Source organism: Mus musculus, chromosome 17 (assembly GCF_000001635.26).
Source record: "Mus musculus strain C57BL/6J chromosome 17, GRCm38.p6 C57BL/6J".
NCBI classification, from domain to species: domain Eukaryota; kingdom Metazoa; phylum Chordata; class Mammalia; order Rodentia; family Muridae; genus Mus; species Mus musculus.
The window spans coordinates 46,423,601-46,440,123 of record NC_000083.6 but is presented as its reverse complement, the minus strand read 5'-3'; the positions used below and the strand labels follow the sequence as shown (position 1 = coordinate 46,440,123).

General features: G+C 50.4%; 2 protein-coding genes, 1 long non-coding RNA gene and 1 pseudogene across 13 annotated transcripts; 2 read left to right on the top strand and 2 right to left on the bottom strand.

Annotated features, from left to right (window-relative positions):
- Nucleotides 9–589, top strand: Gm5093 (predicted gene 5093; annotated as a pseudogene).
- On the top strand, nt 1,647–7,939 carry Slc22a7 (solute carrier family 22 (organic anion transporter), member 7). The gene is made up of 10 exons (NM_144856.2): nt 1,647–2,127; nt 2,698–2,801; nt 2,891–3,045; nt 3,147–3,315; nt 5,116–5,239; nt 5,466–5,575; nt 6,061–6,275; nt 6,441–6,549; nt 6,971–7,177; nt 7,607–7,939. Exons 1-10 carry the CDS (start codon nt 1,735–1,737, stop codon nt 7,641–7,643), a joined length of 1,623 nt encoding a protein of 540 aa, NP_659105.2. The 5' UTR covers nt 1,647–1,734; the 3' UTR covers nt 7,644–7,939.
- Gm36541 lies at nt 2,044–3,073 on the bottom strand. The gene is made up of 3 exons (XR_385613.3): nt 2,682–3,073; nt 2,429–2,465; nt 2,044–2,345 (listed from the first exon to the last, which is right to left on the bottom strand). It is a non-coding gene; the product is annotated as a predicted gene, 36541 (long non-coding RNA).
- Nucleotides 7,940–8,343: 404 nt separating the features above from the next.
- Crip3 (cysteine-rich protein 3) lies at nt 8,344–11,929 on the bottom strand. Of its 11 annotated transcripts, none has more exons than XR_385264.1 (8): nt 11,131–11,929; nt 10,711–10,805; nt 10,258–10,315; nt 10,032–10,163; nt 9,271–9,342; nt 9,041–9,110; nt 8,832–8,948; nt 8,344–8,745 (listed from the first exon to the last, which is right to left on the bottom strand). XR_385264.1 is itself a non-coding variant. In NM_053250.2 (8 exons), the coding sequence occupies exons 1-8, from the start codon at nt 11,171–11,173 to the stop codon at nt 8,740–8,742; spliced, it is 618 nt and encodes a 205-aa protein (NP_444480.1). In that variant the 5' UTR covers nt 11,174–11,182; the 3' UTR covers nt 8,353–8,739. The 11 variants fall into 11 exon arrangements, 10 of the variants coding, with proteins under 10 accessions (XP_006523552.1, XP_006523554.1, XP_006523558.1 ...); NM_053250.2 differs by having other exon boundaries at nt 8,353–8,745; nt 9,041–9,135; nt 11,131–11,182; NM_181664.2 differs by having other exon boundaries at nt 8,353–8,745; nt 8,891–8,948; nt 9,041–9,135; nt 11,131–11,182.
- Between the last annotated feature and the right edge of the window lie 4,594 nt (nt 11,930–16,523).

The following is a 16,523-nucleotide window of genomic DNA, read 5'->3' as shown; positions in this document are numbered from 1 at the left end:
ATTTTGTGCTTCCTGTTCTCCACCATGGCGCAAGATCAAGGGGAAAAGGAGAACCCCTTGCGGGAACCGCGCATCCGCAAGCTCTGCCTCAATATCTGCGGAGACAGACTGACCCGGGCAGCCAAGGTGTTGGAGCAGCTCACAGGCCAGACCCCGGTGTTCTCCAAAGCTAGATACACTGTCAGGTCCTTTGGCATCCGGAGAAATGAGAAGATTGCCGTTCACTGCACAGTCCGCGGAGCCAAGGCAGAGGAAATTCTGGAGAAAGGTCTGAAGGTGCGGGAGTATGAGTTGTGGAAAAATAACTTCTCGGATACTGGAAACTTTGGTTTTGGACTTCAGGAACACATTGACCTGGGCATCAAATACGACCCAAGCATTGGGATCTACGGCCTGGACTTCTATGAGGTACTGGGTAGGCCAGGGTTCAGCATCGCAGACAAGAAGCGCAGAACAGGCTGCATTGGGGCCAAACACAGAATCAGCAAGGAGGAGGCCACGCGCTGGTTCCAGCAGAAGTACGATGGGATCATCCTTCCTGGAAAATCAACTTTTTCCAAAAAGCCAATAAAATTTTCTCAGAAATGCAAAAAAAAAAAAAGTTATTTTGTTGTTCTATAATTTATGCAACTGTTACATAATTTTCAACTCAAATTATACAACTCAGCATGACGGCACCGGCACCACAATCAGTTGTAGAGCGAACCTTCTGGTCATCCACAGAGACGCCCCTCCCCACCAATCACCATGCACTCATTTGCTGGCACTTAGCCCCGCAGAAGCCTCGGGCCTTCCCTAACCTTCCAGGTTCTTCTTTGCAACCCTGGGAAACGTCATCCAGGATGCTCTTAAAGAGGCAGACTGGACTGCAGATGAAAATTCCTGGGCTGGAGAGATGGCTCAGCGGTTAAGAGCACCGACTGCTCTTCCGAAGGCCCTGAGTTCCATTCCCAGCAACCACATGGTGGCTCACAACCATCCATAACAAGATCTGGTGCCCTCTTCTGGAGTGTCTGAAAGATAGCTACAGTGTATTTACATATAATAAATAAATAAATCTTTTTAAAAAAAAAAAAAAGAAAGAAAGAAAGAAAAAAGAAAATTCCTGAGACCCCCACACAGGGCCAGCACAGTCTCAGAGGTCACCTCAGAGGTCACTTAGGTTAGGGCGTCCATTCCAGACATGGCCAAGGGCTATGGGGAAAGTTTGGGGTTTATCAGAGGCTCCCTTACCCAAGGGGAGTCCAGCCCTCATCCTGAGTCCTGGGCTGTGAGTCAAACTGTGCTGTGCTTGCAAATAGACAAGGCTGGCTGACCTAAAGTTTCACAGGACAAAGGCTACCCAGGACAGCAGGCACTATACCCAGGGGACCTGTTTACCTTACATAGCCCTGAAGGTCTAATCAGTAGCTCAGGCCTCACTCAATCCACACCTGGCTGCCCTCCTATGCCAGCCCTTGGCTCTGCTACCTGTTCTCTGAGCTCCAATGTGTAAAGGCCAGAGTACACCAGGACCTCTGAGGAATGGTGGCCTTTCCCCTTAGGTAGGATCCATTGATGTGTAGATGATGTGGGAGGGCCCAGGTCTGGGCCAGCCTCTGGGGGGCTGGATTCTGGCTACAGACTCTGCACTCATCAGTACAACTATTCCCACCTCCAGAGTCCAAGGGCACATGTAGCAAGCAGGTTGACCGATCCTAGGTACTATAGAGGCACACCTGGTGGGTGGAGGGCATGGGCTTCGAAGAGCTGCTGCACAAGGTGGGTGGCTTTGGGCCTTTCCAACTGCGGAATCTGGTGCTGCTGGCCCTGCCCCGATTCCTGCTCCCGATGCATTTTCTCCTGCCCATCTTCATGGCTGCTGTGCCTGCCCATCATTGTGCCCTGCCTGATGCCCCAGCCAACCTCAGTCACCAGGACTTGTGGCTGAAAACCCATCTACCCCGGGAGACTGACGGCAGCTTTAGTTCCTGCCTCCGCTTTGCCTATCCCCAGGCTCTTCCCAATGTCACCTTGGGAACAGAGGTGTACAACTCTGGGGAGCCTGAGGGTGAGCCCCTCACAGTGCCCTGCTCCCAGGGCTGGGAGTACGACCGCTCAGAATTCTCTTCCACCATTGCAACTGAGGTACCCAAGCCCAGAGGGTGCGGGATATGTGAGTGGGTTGAGCCAGCCATTACCTTGGGGGCAGGGGACCGGAGAGAACCTTCTTGCACTCTAAGGACTTTCATTCCCGTGTGGAGACCAGCCTGTAGCTTTAAAGCTGGGTTCAGTTCGTTTACTATAATTTACCCAAGGGCTAAGGCAGCTCCAGGGAGTTGGAACAGAGGCTGAAAAGGACATCTCTGTAGTAAAAGATAGAGAAACTGTGGAAGCCTCCATCCTTTTCTCCCCTCTGCCTCATTCCTGTCCCAGGTCTGAGATTTACCTGAGTCATCCCGAGAGGAAGGGTGGGTGGAGTCTCCCTGCGGAGAGACAACAGGATTCCTTGGTGGCCGTGATGGACCTCTGTGGGAAAGCACTGAGCTCTAGGACTAGGGAGAGGCAAAGTCTTCCCTTTCTAGTGCTGAGGTTGATAGCTAGGGATGGGGGAATCTTCTGAAACGGTCAGGGCTGCCTGGGAGTCTGGAGAGGAGGGACATCGTGGCTGGAGAGGGGCTCTTACAGATCCGACAACTTACCCGCCTGTCTCTGCAGTGGGATCTGGTGTGTCAGCAGAGAGGCCTGAACAAAGTTACATCCACGTGCTTCTTCATCGGCGTGCTGCTGGGGGCTGTGGTGTACGGATACTTGTCTGACAGGTGAAATAAGGGACCGGTGTTGGGGACAGGCCTCATCACCTGTATCTGGGCATCCCTGTGGGGACCTGACCTCGCATGGCCCTTGGCAGGTTTGGCCGGCGCCGGCTTCTGCTGGTGGCCTACGTGAGCACCCTGGCGCTGGGCCTGATGTCTGCAGCCTCGGTCAACTACATCATGTTTGTCACCACCCGCATGCTCACCGGCTCAGCCCTGGCTGGTTTTACCATCATTGTACTTCCGTTGGGTGAGGCGAGGCCTGGAGGGAGGCTGCGGGGGTGGGGTGGGGTGGGGGGGTGGAGGAAGATGGGTCCATTTGGCCCCTGCTAATGGTCTCTCTGTCCCCAGAGTTAGAGTGGCTGGATGTGGAGCACCGCACTGTGGCTGGGGTCATCAGCACCACCTTCTGGACAGGAGGGGTGCTGCTGCTGACCCTGGTTGGGTACCTGATACGGAGCTGGCGGTGGCTTCTGCTAGCTGCCACTCTGCCATGTGTTCCGGGCATCATTAGCATCTGGTGAGAATGGCGAGCAGCTGTGCGGTTAGTTAGAGACTAAGATGCAAAAGTGGGGGCTGGAGAGACGGCTCAGCTGTTAGCATACGCTGCTCTTCTGGAGGAGATATGTAAGTCCAGCTCTCAGAGATCAGACACCTCTAGCTCCTGTGGGCCACACATACATACGCACACTCATACTCAAAGACACACAGAGACACAGACACAGATAACACACATAGGCATAGACAGAGACACACACATAGACACAGACACACCCAAACACAGATACATACACCCAAACACACACACACACACACACACACACTCATATACTCATAGGCATACTCAAAGACACACAGACATAGGCACATACACAGACACTGATATACACCTAGGCACAGACACAGACATAGAAACAGACACACCCAAACATTGATACATACATCTAAACACCCAGACAGAGAAACACACACAGGCAGATACACAGACACACACAGACACACCCGAACACAGATACATACATCCAAACCCACACCCACACAACTAAAAATAATAGAAACAAACAAACAAAGAACAAGAAGACCAAGAGACAGGCTGGGGATTGGTTCAGTTGGTGCTTGCCTGCCATACACAAAGCCCTGGGTTTATCTCCAGTACTTAGTAGACAGTGGCGATGGTGCATACCTCTATCCACAATACTCAGGAGGCAGAGGCATAACAGTCAGAAGTTCTAGGTCATGCTCAGCTACACAATGAAATTTAAAGGCAGTCTGGGTTATGTAAGTTCCTGCCTGGAAAAAAAAAAGAGGAAAGAAAATAAAAGAAAAACTATGGACATCTTGGAAGATATCTCAGTTGATAAAATACTTGCCATCCAAACATTAGGACCCTATACAGGCCCCTATACAGAAGTACAGCACAGAGATGTGCACGTAGAGCTCCTTCAGAGGTGGCAATAGGAAGATCTGGGGCTGGCTGGCCAGCCAGTCTACCTGGATAGGCAAGTTCAGGGTTCAGTGAGACGCTGTCTCAAAAATCTAAGGTGGAGAGGAACTAAGGAAGTCCCATGATGTCACCTGATCCCCTGTGTACATGTGTGTACATTTACAAACATGTATATATCCATATGAGAGAGAGAGAGAGAGAGAGAGAGAGTCCTAAGAGATGCAGAAACAGAATCAGGGACCAAGAGTCAAAAAGATATCAAGAGAAGTCGAAGTCAGAAAAATGGAAACCAATAGAAAGACGACAGCACAGGACTCAGAAACAGGGAACAGATGCGAAGAGACAGAGACTGACCAGAGAGAGGCAGTAACAGAGATGGGAACGGAAAGGCAATTCTGTTTCCACCGGAAACAGAGACAGTGATAGACAGTGATGGAGAGCCAGACTTTGTCAGCTGGAGGAGACCAGGGTTTGTCTTTAAGGGGCAGGGATAGAACACAGCCAGCGTGGTGGTGGGAACTAAAGCAGGAGAAGGGAGGGCCTGGCAAGGTGGGTACTCCATTACCTCCTAATGGTGATCTGTGTATCAGTATGTCTGCCCTGCCTCCACTCTGCATCCTGCTGCCAAACGTGTGGCTGGTGCTGGGAGCTCAGGTTTTGAGGCTAACAGCAGTGCAGCTGAGTTAGGAAGGGACCCACGGAGGTCTGGGGGAGTCCAGGCCTGAACCAAGCAGTAAGGGAAGAGGTAGCTTTTAAACTGGGCCTGAGCAAGAGTTAATGGGGCAGAAGGAGACTGGGGGGAAGGACGACTGAGAGCCTGGACTCTCATGGGGCAGAGGTGGCTTCTGACTGAAGGTCCTCTGGCTTCTCCCCTAGGTGGGTACCTGAGTCTGCACGATGGCTTCTAACCCAGGGTCGTGTGGAGGAGGCAAAAAAGTACCTGTCCATCTGTGCCAAGCTCAATGGGCGGCCCATAAGTGAGGACAGCCTGAGCCAGGAGGTGAGAGTACACAGGGATGGGTGGAGAGGTTGTGTCTGAGTGCTCCTCCTCCTGGGCCCACCATACACGCCAGCTCTCCATTGGAGCGCCTGGGCGCCTGGCTTTGCCCGGCCATATCCTTTTCTGGTCCCTCCATGTGTGCTTCGAACCCAGAGAAGCAGAGAGCGAGCACACTGGCCCCTGAGACAAGCTCTAAGATTGAAATCTTGCTTTCTCTCCCAACGAGGCTCTGAACAAAGTGATCACCATGGAAAGGGTGTCGCAAAGACCCTCGTACTTAGACCTGTTCCGGACATCGCAGCTCCGACATGTCTCACTGTGCTGCATGATGATGTGGTAAGCGGGGGGGGGAGTTGTGTCTGATGGAGTGAGGGGTTGTGGGAGGGAGGGAGGGGCTGAGTGTGAGAAGGGCGTGGGCCAAGGGTGTGACTGGGGAGGGCAGGAGGATCACCCTGAGAGCCGGGGTGGGGGGGTGGGGGGGTGGGGATGACTCTGACCACCACAGGTCCAATGGGGAGTAGGCAGCAGAGACATGTTGACTCGACTTTAGGCTCCATGACTTCTTACTGTGTGACCCTGGACAACCGTCTAACCACTCTGATCCTTAATATCTGTTTCTGTGAAACGAACGGGTTGCTGTTCGTTCCCGTGTCACAGGATTGCTACTAAGATGGGGGTAAAGGCACTTTGGCCACTGGTACCTACTTGGGGATTATGGGTGTCTGGGCGGGGGGCGGGGAATGATCCTAGGCTGCAGTCTCTAAAGAGCCAAGTGGCGGGAGAGGGGGCTCTTGAGGGGCTTTTTCTGCGACTCTGTTCAGGTTTGGAGTGAACTTTTCTTACTACGGCCTGACTCTGGACGCGTCCGGGCTGGGGCTGACCGTGTACCAGACACAGCTGCTGTTCGGGGCTGTGGAGGTGCCTTCCAAAATTACGGTCTTCTTCCTTGTGCGTCTCGTGGGACGCCGCCTCACAGAGGCTGGGATGCTGCTGGCCACTGCTCTGACCTTCGGCATCAGCCTGCTGGTGTCCTCGGGTAAGCCAGGTCTGGTGACTCAGCTCCGCCCTCTGTGGGGAGGTCCGGTGGCTCAGCTCCGCCCTCTGTGGGGAGGTCCGGTGGCTCAGCTCCGCCCTCTGTGGGGTCTCACATCTAGGGGGCTCCCAGGGTCATCCCTTCACTGAGGAATCCCTTTCCCTCCAGACACCAAGTCTTGGATCACTGCTCTGGTGGTGATAGGGAAAGCTTTTTCTGAAGCAGCCTTTACTACAGCCTACCTGTTCACGTCTGAGTTGTACCCTACTGTGCTCAGGTAAGTCGGGGACCCAGGCGACTGGCCTGCCTTAACCTAAGCGTCTGTGCGTACACACTGCCCACCCATTCTTTAGCTACAGCCAGATACATTGTGGCTGTTTGCCCAAATCTTGGAGAGCACAGGGAATTTGTTGTTGTTGTTGTTGTTTTTGTTTGTTTGTTTGTTTGTTGTTGTTTTTCGAGACAGGGTTTCTCTGTATAGCCCTGGCTGTCCTGGAACTCACTCTGTAGACCAGGCTGGCCTCAAACTCAGAAATCCGCCTGCCTCTGCCTCCCAAGTTCTGGGATTAAAGGCATGCGCCACCATGCCGGGCTAGCACAAGGAATTTTATCTTCTGTACTGGGAAGCCAGTATTAGAGGTTGCCCGCCTAAGAGGGCAGCCTTGTAATGTATGGCTCCTTCAACCTTTCCTCAACAGACAGACAGGAATGGGATTCACTGCACTCATAGGCCGGCTAGGGGCCTCTCTGGCCCCACTGGTGGTCTTGCTGGATGGAGTGTGGCTGTTACTGCCCAAACTTGCTTATGGGGGGATTTCTTTCCTGGCTGCCTGCACTGTACTCCTGCTGCCTGAGACGAAGAAAGCACAGCTGCCAGAGACCATCCAGGACGTGGAAAGAAAGGGGTATGTGTGTGTGGGGGGGGTATTTGTGTAGGGGGGAGGGGTATGTGTGTGTGTGAGGAGGGTATTTGTGTGTGGTATTTGTGGATTCAGATGCCTAAACTCCGGACACTTAGTTTATAAAGGGGAACACAGTTGCAGAACTACACTTGTACATATGTAAACAGGTGAGTGTTTTGGGGTGAATACCCTGGTATGTATAAATTGCTTATATAAAATCATACCTGAGTATGGCCATACCTTTATGTAGTCTCAAATGCTCAAAAATGTGATACACATAAGCTATGCTTATACACCGAGAAATTGTCAAGTGACTTGTGGGAGTATGTGTGCTTATATTTGAGGAGCTGGGACAGCTCTGAGCCAGTCCTTGCAGGTCCAGGACTAAGTCCTGACCGTGTTCCTGACACCTTCCTTATTGTCCTATCTCAGGAGGAAGATAGACAGATCCGGGACTGAATTAGCCTAGGGACAGCTCACCAAGTAGCTGGAAATAGAAGGCAGGCTCTTGTGACTGGGACATCAAATTCCTCTGCCTAAGGATGGAGCTGCTACTGGTGCTGTCTGCCTGTGTTTATCCAGTCTCCAAAAACAGGACAACTCCTGCAGCACTGGGCTGTTGGGGATCCTGGGCACCCCTCTCATGGTGGCGGTGGGTGGGGGACTTCTGTAAATAAAGATAGATGCTCATGGGTTGGGGCAGCTGTGGCATTTGGGGAAGTCATTGACTTGATCCTCAGCTCTGATTCCAGCTGTGCCACAGTGAAGCCTTCTAGTAGCCAGGACTTATTGTCATGCTCAGACTGAACAAGGCCATCCTAGGAATGTGGCTAAAGCACAGAGCTATGGTTATTTCTGTACCCATGAGGCTGGCGAGGGTGCTGTCTATAGTGCAAGGCTAGGATCTGCCCAATTCACAGGCCAGGGGACCAACAGATAGATTTTCTTGTTGCCAGACTTGTACCCCTACCCCATCTCACTGTCTAGGCTTCCTACCTAAAGAGGGTGAGCTAGTGGGCGGTGGCACATACCTTTAATTTCAGCGCTTAGGAGGCAGAGGCAGGGAGATCTGTGAGTTTGAGCCTAGCCCCGTCTATAAAACTAGTTCCAGGACAGTCAGGGCTGCACAAACAAACCTGTCTAGAAAAACAAAACAAAACAAAAAAGAATTGAAGGTATGGGAATCAGTCAACATTTTATTAGAGAAGTCAGGGAACGCAGTGACCTTGACGAATACACTTTGAAGCTCATGCAGTGCTGGAAGGAGGAACTGGGAACCCAGGCAACCACCATTCTAAGTGTGTGGGGGTGGCTGGGGTATCCAGATAGGAATGGGGAAACAGAACTGGCAGAGACAGTCTGGACTCAGATCTACCACAGAGCCTAGGCCCAGGCCCCCAGGGTGTCACCTTCTTCCTCCCCAAAGGACTAGAGAATTCCAGAGATTCCAAAAGACCTCGGAGGAGATGGTGGGAAGCCTGAGTTAGGTTAATCACTCCTGCGAATGGCTCATTTGGATCTTATGTCCACTGGGTCATAGATGTAGCAGCCCACATCGCCAATGTTCACACCTGAAGGAGAGAGCCCTGTCACCAAGGGCTTTGTTGGCAAGGGAGTGGAGGTCTGAAGGGATAGGGGAGGGGTCTAGATGTCTGACCACAAGGGAGGTTGTCCACACATTCTCATAGGTCCAGTGTCTGGGGTCAGATTGCCCACCTTTGGGGCCAAACAGGTATCCATAGCAGGGGATGTGGCAGTAAGGCATGCCATCATGCTGGAACACAGAAGAAGAATCTTCTCAGCTTCTCTTCCCACTTCTCGACTCCTCTCTCCCACCCACCATAGCCTTCTCCCTGCCCTGCTCACCTCCGCATGACTCCCAGCAGTCAGGGTCTTCCTGCAACGTTGGCACCTCAGGCAGGGTCGGTGCCAATTTCTGCCCAAAGACATCACTTTCTCAGCTGTTGGTGGAGACCAGTGGTAGCTCTTCCATTCTAGGGGCAGGGCAGGGCAGGGACAACTCCCTGCCTTGAATCACCTCCCTACCCTCTGCCGCCTCAACAGTGCTCCTCACCAAGCTTTCTGCTGCCACTTACCAAAAAAGACAGGATCCCCACATCCAGGGCACAGTGAAGTCTCACCAGTGAATGTCTTCAAGTAGGGAGGCCCTTTAATGGGAAGAGGCTCCGGATAGGGCTGTGGTGGGGGCCAGGCCCTGAGCAGGGGCTTCTAGCCCCCACCTGTACATGGATGGCACTGTCCTCTCCCCAAACCCATTTGTCCCCGCCACCACTCTCCTCCCCCAGGCAACCGTGAGCTCTGTACATAGTCCTTTCTGACTCATTCCACCCAATCCATCAGCTTCACTGGGGACCACCTGCTTCCTTGTCCTCCTTCCCAGGGCCTCGGGAGCCCACCAGTTCAATGGCTCAGTACTGGTAGTAACTCCAGCACTGGGAAACCTGAGCTGATACAGGAGCTGGCCAGGGCAGCGGTGTCAGGTGTTGAGGAGCACGGTGTCACTGCCCACTGCAGGAGTATGAGGAAGGGACAGGAACAGAGAAGAATCTGAGGATTTGGCCCCATCCTAAGGAGCCATCGCTTTAGGTCTTTCCCTTCTATGCCCTGGCTGGAGGAAGGGGCCCAATTTCTAGGCCAGCCTTGCTTCTGCTTGGTGGTCATTTGTCTTCTCTGGGCATCTCTTGTAAAATGAGGGTGATCATGCTATCTGTCCAATTTACCTTTTAAACTCAACTCACACGAGAGCAGAAAAACAGGGCCAGCAACAGGACCACAGTGTCTACTGCAGCCTGAGGAAGGGTCAGAAGGAGAACAACTAACGCCTGCCTTCACTTACTTTTCTTGGCCCGGGAGAGGCCAGTCCTTGGCCTGGGGGGGCTAAAGTTGCTGGGGCTGAGGGAAATGCGGCTGGCAGGAGGGGGAGTTGGGAGGTTGTAGAGATAGCAGCCCACACCACCAATGTTGACCCCTGCAGAGAGAAGACCCAATAATGGAGGTCAGGCTCTAGTTCCTAGCCACAAGGAAAGTTTGTGGCCCCTGGCCCCTTCTAGGCTGGAACTTACCTCTAGGTCCAAAGAGAGCCCCATAGCAAGGCTTGTGGCAGTATGGTCTCCCGTTGTGCTGGGCACAAGCACAGGCAGAGGGAAGGGTCACTCAGGGCCAAAGGGACATGCATGCCTGTACAGGCTTTCTCAATCCAAGCTGTCAGGTGCATATGTGCACTGCAGCTAGTCTGATGGATCTTGTAGGGATGGGTGGTAGGCTAGCGTGTCCAATTGCCATTGTGGAATAGGGGTAGAGGTGGGAGACAGAGCAGCTGCGTACCCCTCCCTCAGAACCATGGGTCAGCAGCAGCTCTGAGCCTGTCAAACTCTGGCTCACATGAGGCTCAATGGGTGGGTCACCCCGAGCTTGTTTGTGGAGGTTCCTTTGCCTTTGACAGGTCTCCAAGGCTGAAATTGGGGTCTATAGGAGTAGGGGTGTGACAGAGGACTGTCACCCTGGCCAGGCCTCACCTCTGCATGCCCGCCAGGGGACAAGATGCTGTGACAGCGCTCACATTTCAGGCAGAAACGGTGCCAGTTCTTGCCTAAGGAGCTCACCTTCTCAGCTGTGGGGAACAAGGTGGGTTCGGGCTGCAAAAAATCCAGCCCAGCCCTGCTTTTGCCCTTTCAGCCTTCTGGGAAAACCGGCCCAGCCAGCCTCGCTCCCTGGAGACAATGAATATTGTTTCCAGGAAGAAGCTCCATCCCACCCTGGTGTCTCTTGCTTGGGCTCTTGGAGGTGTGGCAGGCACTTTGTTTTCAAGCGCAAGCGCGCGCGAGAGACACACACACACACACACACACACACACACACACACACACACACACACACAAATACAGGGGACCCGGGGGCTCAAGGTTGCCTTTACTCCTCCTAGGTCCCAGCCTTACCAAAGTAAACGGGTTGCTGACAACGCGGACAAGTCCAGCTCATGGTTCTTCATGAGATAGCTTAGTCCAAGCAGCAACTATAGGAGCCCGCTGATATGCCCCGCCCCTCCACCAGCCCTGCCCACTATTCAGCTTTGAGCCCGTTTGAGTTGTGGCTGCTCATTGGGCACACACACACACACACACACACACACACACACACACACACACACACACACACAAACTTAGAACTGAGGGACCCTGAGACTTATCAACTTACTTTAAAGAACTTCAAAGTGGGATACAGACTTGGGAGGGAGGGAGCCCTGAGTTCAATGGCCTCTCTGGTCAGTGAGAAGCAAGAAAAGGCACCATCAGGCATTCTTTAAGTGGTTTAATTCTTCCTTAGTGGAGGAGGGCCGGAAGCAAGGGAATGTGAAGGCCATCTTCGCTAAACCATATTTTTTGTTTGTACTGGAAGTAGTAACATGGTAACAGTCTCCATGGCACAGGGTTGTAATGAGAACTGGGCAAGTTAATCTCAACAGCGCAGTGCCAGGCACATAACTGCTATGCAAGCACCATGAAGAACCCTGTGCATATATATAGAACTCACATCCCGGTCTATAAGTCCCAAAATGTGCCCCTACGTACAGCTGGTCTACAACCTGCTCATACGATTATCACATCTGTTAAACACCAGCCACATATTTCTAACTTAGTTTAAGAGTGTAAAATGGGGGGTTGGCGAGATGGCTCAGTGGTTAAGAGCACCAACTGCTCTTCTGAAGGTCCTGAGTTCAAATCCCAGCAACCACATGGTGGCTCACAACCATCCGTAATGAGATCTGTTGCCCTCTTATGGTGTGTCTGAAGACAGCTACAGTATACTTACATATAACAATAAATAAATCTTTAAAAAAAAAAAAGAGTGTAAAATGTTGTGGAGTCACCAATGATCACCCCAGAAGGTGAGGGATAGTTCCAACCCAATGGTCACACAGATGGCTCCGGTTAAACTAAATGGGTCACAGAACAAAACACAAACTGAAGATGATGAACCTGGGAAGGAACAGTAGGGACCCAAGTGGTAGTGTTCAAAATGAGACAGGAGATGGTGTGTAGGATGGCAGAAATCAGACTACATTACAGACTTGTGAAACTGACAAATAACAAAATTAATTTAAAAAAACCCCGTAGAAACCACTGCCCCCAAATCATTGATAGAATAAATTTAAGTTGTAGAATGCATTTTAACTTTTAAAGCAGACTTTATTATAAACATTATTTTTTTACCAGTTATGCAGTTATTCAGATGAGATTTTTTTAAAAGATGTCTTTTTAAAAAGATTTATTTACTTATTTTTGTATATGAGTACACTGTAGCTGTACAGATGGTTGTGAGCCTTCATGTGGTTGTTGGCAATTTAATTTTTTTTTAGGACCTCTGCTCACTCCAGTCAGCCCCACTCACTCCAGTCAGCCCAAAAAATGTCTTAAAAATGTGTTTTGCTATATTGGTGCACTGTGTGCATGCAGTGCCCTGAGACCAGAAGGGGGTGTGGGACCCCCTGGAAATGGAGCTGCATGTGTTTGCGACATCATCACTTAAGTGCTGAGCTTTCTCTCCAGCCCATTCAGATAGGGAAAAAAAAATCATAAAAGTAAATAAACACACAGACAGCTAAAGGCTGGAGAGTAGTATCACTTAACAAAGGCCTACAATGCAATCTTGAGAACCTGAATGTGGGTCTCTAGAACCAGATGCCATGGCACACACTGGAAACCTCCTGACAGAGGCGGGCGCCCGGAAGATCCCTTAGCAAGGCAGCAGTCAGTGAGCTCTGGGTTCAGTAAGTGGTTCCTGTCCTTCCCTCCGTCCCTTTCTTCCTCCTCCTGTTCCTCCCTCCCTCCCTTTCTTTTTTGGTTCTTTGAGACAGCCTTTCTTTGCATTAACAATCCTGGCTGTCCTGGAACTTGCTTTGTAAACCAGGTTGGCTTCAAAATCCCAGTGATCCCTGTGCCTCAGCCTCCTGAGCACAGATTAAAGGCCTGCACCACTCCACTTGGCCTGTGATCACATTTCAATGTCAAAGGAGAAGACTTGAGGGGACACTGGCTGCACCCCTCCATCCCCAGCACACACAGCCTAAAACCAGATGTGGTGATATATTTGTATAATCCTAGTCCTTGGAAGGTAGAAGCAGGATTGGGAGTTCTAGACCATCCTCAGCTACAGATGAGTTCAAGGCTAGACTGGGCTATATGAGATCCTGTGTCAACAAAACAAAACAAAACTCCAGCAACCAAAAGCCAAGCCAAGCTGAGCTGAGCCAAGCCAAGCCAAGCCAAGCCAAGCCAAGCCAAGCCAAGCCAAGCCAAGCCAAGCCAAGCCAAGCCAAGCCAAGCCAAGCTGAGCAGAGCAGCAGTATCTCAGAGAACACTTGAAAGTTCTTGATTCATTGTCCTTAGTCATTAGGGACATGTAAATCAGGACCACAATGGGCACTGGTTTAAAACCCACTACTCAGATGGATGTTATTGTGTTGGCAAAGATATGGCTACACTGGATCCTTACACACTGTTGGTGACAATGTAAAATGGTGAAACCACGCCTGAAAACAGTTTCTCTAAGAGGTAAAAAGTGTTACCATTATCAGTGCCTAATTCCACTCTAGCTATAAGCAAAGGGAAATGAAACACATGTTCAAGGAATGGCCGGATGTCTCATGGCTAAGAGCACCAACTAGAGGACTGCTGTTTGATTCCCAGCACCCACACGGTTAATCATCCACTAACTCCAGTTCCAAGAGATCCATCCCATGCCCTCTCTGGCCTCCAAGAGCAGCAGCCTACAAAAGGTGCACAGACATATCTGCAGGCAAAACACACATAGACATTTTTATAAGTCCTACAAAAAGAAAATATACCCACCACCAAAACTATTTTTGCTTTAATTTTTGTAACCAACAAGCACATAGAAATATGTTTGACATGAAAGTATAGAGTCAGTGTAAAATCCCCAGCTCTGTCTTACTGGATACAAGTTCACTGAGTTGTGCAGTCTTTGGGTCTGGTGGATGTTGTTGTTTATTTTTGGTGACTTTTAAAATAATAAAAACAAATATTTTAGAAAGAACTATGTTTACATAAAAATTTACATTTGAATGTTCATACCCACACTAGTTATAATAGGGGAAACCTCTAAAATCCATCAACTGATAAATGGATCAACAGCATGCTGTATTTATATGTGCTTGACCCAAAACTGGGACCACCTAGGCAGACGGGACTTCAATTGAAGAACTGCCTCTATTAGAATATCTTGTAGGTATGCCACTGGGATGCTTTCTTCATTACTGATTGGCATGGGAGGGCCTCGCCTACCTTGGGTGGTGGCACCCGTGGGCAGGGGTCCTGAAGGAGAAGAAAGCAGGCTGAGACATCATGGAGAACGAGCTACTAAGCAGCAGTCTTCTGTGGCTCTGCTTCAGTTCCCGCCTGAGTTCCTGCCCTCGCCGCCCTTCATGAAGGACTGTAAGTTCTAGGATGAAATAAACCCTTCCCTCCTCCTGTTATTTTTGGTCACGGTGTGTATCACAGCAATAGAAAGCACACTAGAGCAGTATTCACAGCACAGAACATTAGTCAGTGGTAGAAAGGAGTGCAGTACTAATCAGGCTACAGAGTGGGGAGCCGTAAGAACATGAACAGAAGCAGCATGCTTCTACTTACACCTCCTTACCAGTTCCTGACTGACCTCAGCTCCCCTCCAAGTACCCAGTATCAAGCTATGAACACTAGGGACTCTCCTGTAGCACCACCCTCTACTGGAAGGTTGACAGAGCCCTACCCCGAACAGCTGAACCTGAATGACTAAAAAATAAAAAGGTAAATGGAGCTTGTACATAATCTTTATCAGAAGTGACATTATATTCTACAAGATAGGCCTGCCAACTTCCTGTTCACACCCCTCCACACAACCAAATTTAAGCTGTCCATCCCCTTAGTCAGTGAATGTCATCAGGACCAGAGCAGCATTCCAGTGCCCTGCTCAATGTCTTGCTCCTAATGCTCAATAAAGAATGTATGTTGGAAACACAAGAAAACCAAGAAGGAAGACCAACGCGTGGATACTTCATCCCTCCCTAGAATAGAGAATAAAATAATCATGGAAGGAGTTGCAGAGAAAAAGTTTGGAGCTAAGACAAAAGGATGGACCATCCAGAGACTGCCCCACTCGGGGGTCCATCCCATAATCAGTCTCCAATGCAGACACTATTGCATATGCCAGCAAGATTTCGCTGAAGGGACCCTGATATAGCTGTCTCCTGTGAGGCTTTGCCAGTGCCTGGCAAATACAGAAGTGGATGCTCACAGTCATCTATAGGATGGAACACAGGGCCCCCAATATAGGAGCTAGAGAAAGTACCCAAGAGCTGAAGGGGTCTGCAACCTCATAGGTGGAACAACAATATGAACTAATCAGTACCCCCAGAACTCGTGTCTCTAGCTGCATATGTAGCAGAAGATGGCCTAGTTGGCCATCATTGGGAAGAGAGGCCCCTTGGTCTAGCAAACTTTATATACCCCAGTACAGGGGAACGCCAGGGCCAAGAAGTAGGAGTGAGTGAGTAGGGGAGCAGGGCAGGGGGAGGGTATAGGGGACTTTGGGGATAGCATCTGAAATGTAAATGAAGAAAATATCTAATTAAAAAAATCTGGGGAAAAAAAAAGAATGTATTTTGGTTAGCCGGGCGTGGTGGCGCACACCTTTAATCCCAGCACTCGGGAGGCAGAGGCAGGCGGATTTCTGAGTTCGAGGCCAGCCTGGTCTACAAAGTGAGTTCCAGAACAGCCTGGGCTATATAGAGAAACCCTGTTTCAAAAAGAAAAAGAAAAAAAAGTATGTTGGTGAATGAAAGTGGAACACTACACCCAAGTTCCCTGGGTGTGAATGCTGGTACTACTGGAAGAGATGAGAAAAGGGGACCAGGAGGACTCAAGACAAGAAAGGCCACAGAGTGAGGGAAGGTCAGCTGCCTAGGTGCAAGGTCTTCTTCTTCGGTTTCTTTTCCTTTTTTCTTGTTGGCAGCACATGGAGTGGACTCAGGGATTGAACATGCTGGGCAAGTGCTCGCTCACTGACTTATATTCCTAACTATGCAACTAATTTCTTACAACACATGGCCACCAACACGTAAGGATGAAAGACAGTATGAATAAACTAAGCCCAGTTACAAATACCACGTAACTACACTGGACTGTGGTGGCACACACCTGTTTTTGGTTTTGTTTTATTTGGTTTTGTTTTGGAGACAGGGTCTCTCTGTGTAACAGAGCCTTGGCTGTCTTGGACTTGCTATGTACAGCAGGCTGGCCTTGAACTCACAGAGGTCTACCTACTTCTGCGT

What these genes read in the sequence shown, in the direction of transcription:
- Crip3 (XM_006523489.1), bottom strand. Translation starts at nt 11,183, where the DNA reads ATGAAGAACCATGAGCTGGACTTGTCCGCGTTGTCAGCAACCCGTTTA. An exon ending in CCTCTCCCGGGCCAAGAAAA is followed by an intron (nt 9,371 to 10,031) that starts GTAAGTGAAGGC and finishes CCCCCACCACAG; the next exon opens with CCCTATCCGGAGCCTCTTCC. An exon ending in TGGGGATCCTGTCTTTTTTG is followed by an intron (nt 9,136 to 9,270) that starts GTAAGTGGCAGC and finishes CTCCACCAACAG; the next exon opens with CTGAGAAAGTGATGTCTTTG.
- Slc22a7 (NM_144856.2), top strand. Translation starts at nt 1,735, where the DNA reads ATGGGCTTCGAAGAGCTGCTGCACAAGGTGGGTGGCTTTGGGCCTTTC. An exon ending in CTTCCACCATTGCAACTGAG is followed by an intron (nt 2,128 to 2,697) that starts GTACCCAAGCCC and finishes CTGTCTCTGCAG; the next exon opens with TGGGATCTGGTGTGTCAGCA. An exon ending in TACGGATACTTGTCTGACAG is followed by an intron (nt 2,802 to 2,890) that starts GTGAAATAAGGG and finishes GGCCCTTGGCAG; the next exon opens with GTTTGGCCGGCGCCGGCTTC.